Source organism: Fonticula alba, assembly GCF_000388065.1.
Source record: "Fonticula alba strain ATCC 38817 unplaced genomic scaffold supercont2.3, whole genome shotgun sequence".
Classification (NCBI taxonomy): Eukaryota; order Rotosphaerida; family Fonticulaceae; genus Fonticula; species Fonticula alba.
The window spans coordinates 896,852-898,059 of record NW_009242973.1 but is presented as its reverse complement, the minus strand read 5'-3'; the positions used below and the strand labels follow the sequence as shown (position 1 = coordinate 898,059).

Sequence of the window (1,208 nt, the reverse complement as noted above, 5' to 3'; positions counted from 1 at the left end):
GGGGGGCCGTGGGATGTGGGTGTGTGGCCGGTGATCGGGCACGCCCTGCGTGCTGATCGTCTCTTTGCCCGCCCCCTTCCACTTCCCTTTCACAGGTACCTCCCCCCGTCGGTGCCTCCCTCCCCTACATGTTGGTGTCTTGGCCGATGCGGGGGGACACCTACTTGGTCTTCTCCCCGGCAGGCTGGGCGCTGTTGGCGGCGTTCATCTGTTCCATGATGGCCTCGCGCTGCTCCTTCAGCTTCATCTGCATGCGGACCTGTTCCTGGCCGAGTTCACGGTTTCCGGAGGCCTCCTCGACATACGAGTCGATGGCCAGGCCGAGAGAGGCGATCATGCCGACCCCTGTGTGCGGTTGTGCGGTTCGAGCGAGCGCGTTAGTGTGGGAGATGGGCCACGCGAGAGCGGGCGTGCCGAGCCGAGCCGCGACGCACCGATGCCGATGTTGCGCCGGGTCCGGGGGGGCAGGTTGAAGAAGTTGCGGATGACACCCATGTCAACGAGAGAGAGGGAGATCAGCCAAGTCGAGAGGAGAGTCAACGGAGAGGGGGGAAAGGGTAGGGGCGAAGAAAGGCACGCTGGGAGATGGCTGGAAGCCCAGACCGACCGCGGCCGAGCGCCGCGCTGCCAGAAGAGAGGCGTGTACCTGCACGCGCGCGCACATACACCCACACACATCTATGCCCGCCTCCCACCGCCCACACACAAACGCCACCCAGGAGGGGGGGGGGGACGGGGACAAGCGGGCGGGAACACTTTACCAGGGTGCTGGGAGCCGATCGGGACTCCGTTGTCAGTTGTCTCAGATCACGCACCAAAAGCATGACCCCCAGCATGATAGTTAATTTACCGAGGCGTTCTCCGATATCGGGACGTTCTGGTGGCCCCGTGGGGAAGGGGGCCGCAGGACACAGGGGCACACTGGGAGACGGCGGCGGGGGCGGCGGGGACGGTGCGGCTGCGGCGCGGCGGCTGCGGCCGCTGCCGGGTGCCCTGCGCGGGCGCTTTCTCATTTATCGGCCCCGGGGTGTGCCTGGAAGAAGAGACCGGGCGACCAGCTTCCACCGGTGGCGCCTGAGTGGTGCCGGCCTCACCGGGCCTGGCATGGTCGGCTGCTGTGACTGCAGTTGAATGGGCCTCCGGGCCGGCCTGACCGGCCTACTCGCGGGCGGTGGCTACGACGGACCTGGCTAGGGGGGGGGGGGGGG

The 1,208-nt window shown here is 67.4% G+C and overlaps 1 protein-coding gene across 1 annotated transcript; it reads right to left on the bottom strand.

The window, feature by feature from the left end:
- On the bottom strand, positions 1-584 carry H696_01992 (hypothetical protein). The gene is made up of 2 exons (XM_009495891.1): positions 435-584; positions 1-345 (listed from the first exon to the last, which is right to left on the bottom strand). Exons 1-2 carry the CDS (start codon positions 493-495, stop codon positions 161-163), a joined length of 246 nt encoding a protein of 81 aa, XP_009494166.1. The 5' UTR covers positions 496-584; the 3' UTR covers positions 1-160.
- Between the last annotated feature and the right edge of the window lie 624 nt (positions 585-1,208).

Coding starts and splice junctions, on each gene's coding strand:
- H696_01992 (XM_009495891.1), bottom strand. CDS start 495: ATGGGTGTCATCCGCAACTTCTTCAACCTGCCCCCCCGGACCCGGCGC. Junction 346..434: donor CCGGCGCAACATCGGCATCG/GTGCGTCGCGGC, acceptor AACCGCACACAG/GGGTCGGCATGATCGCCTCT.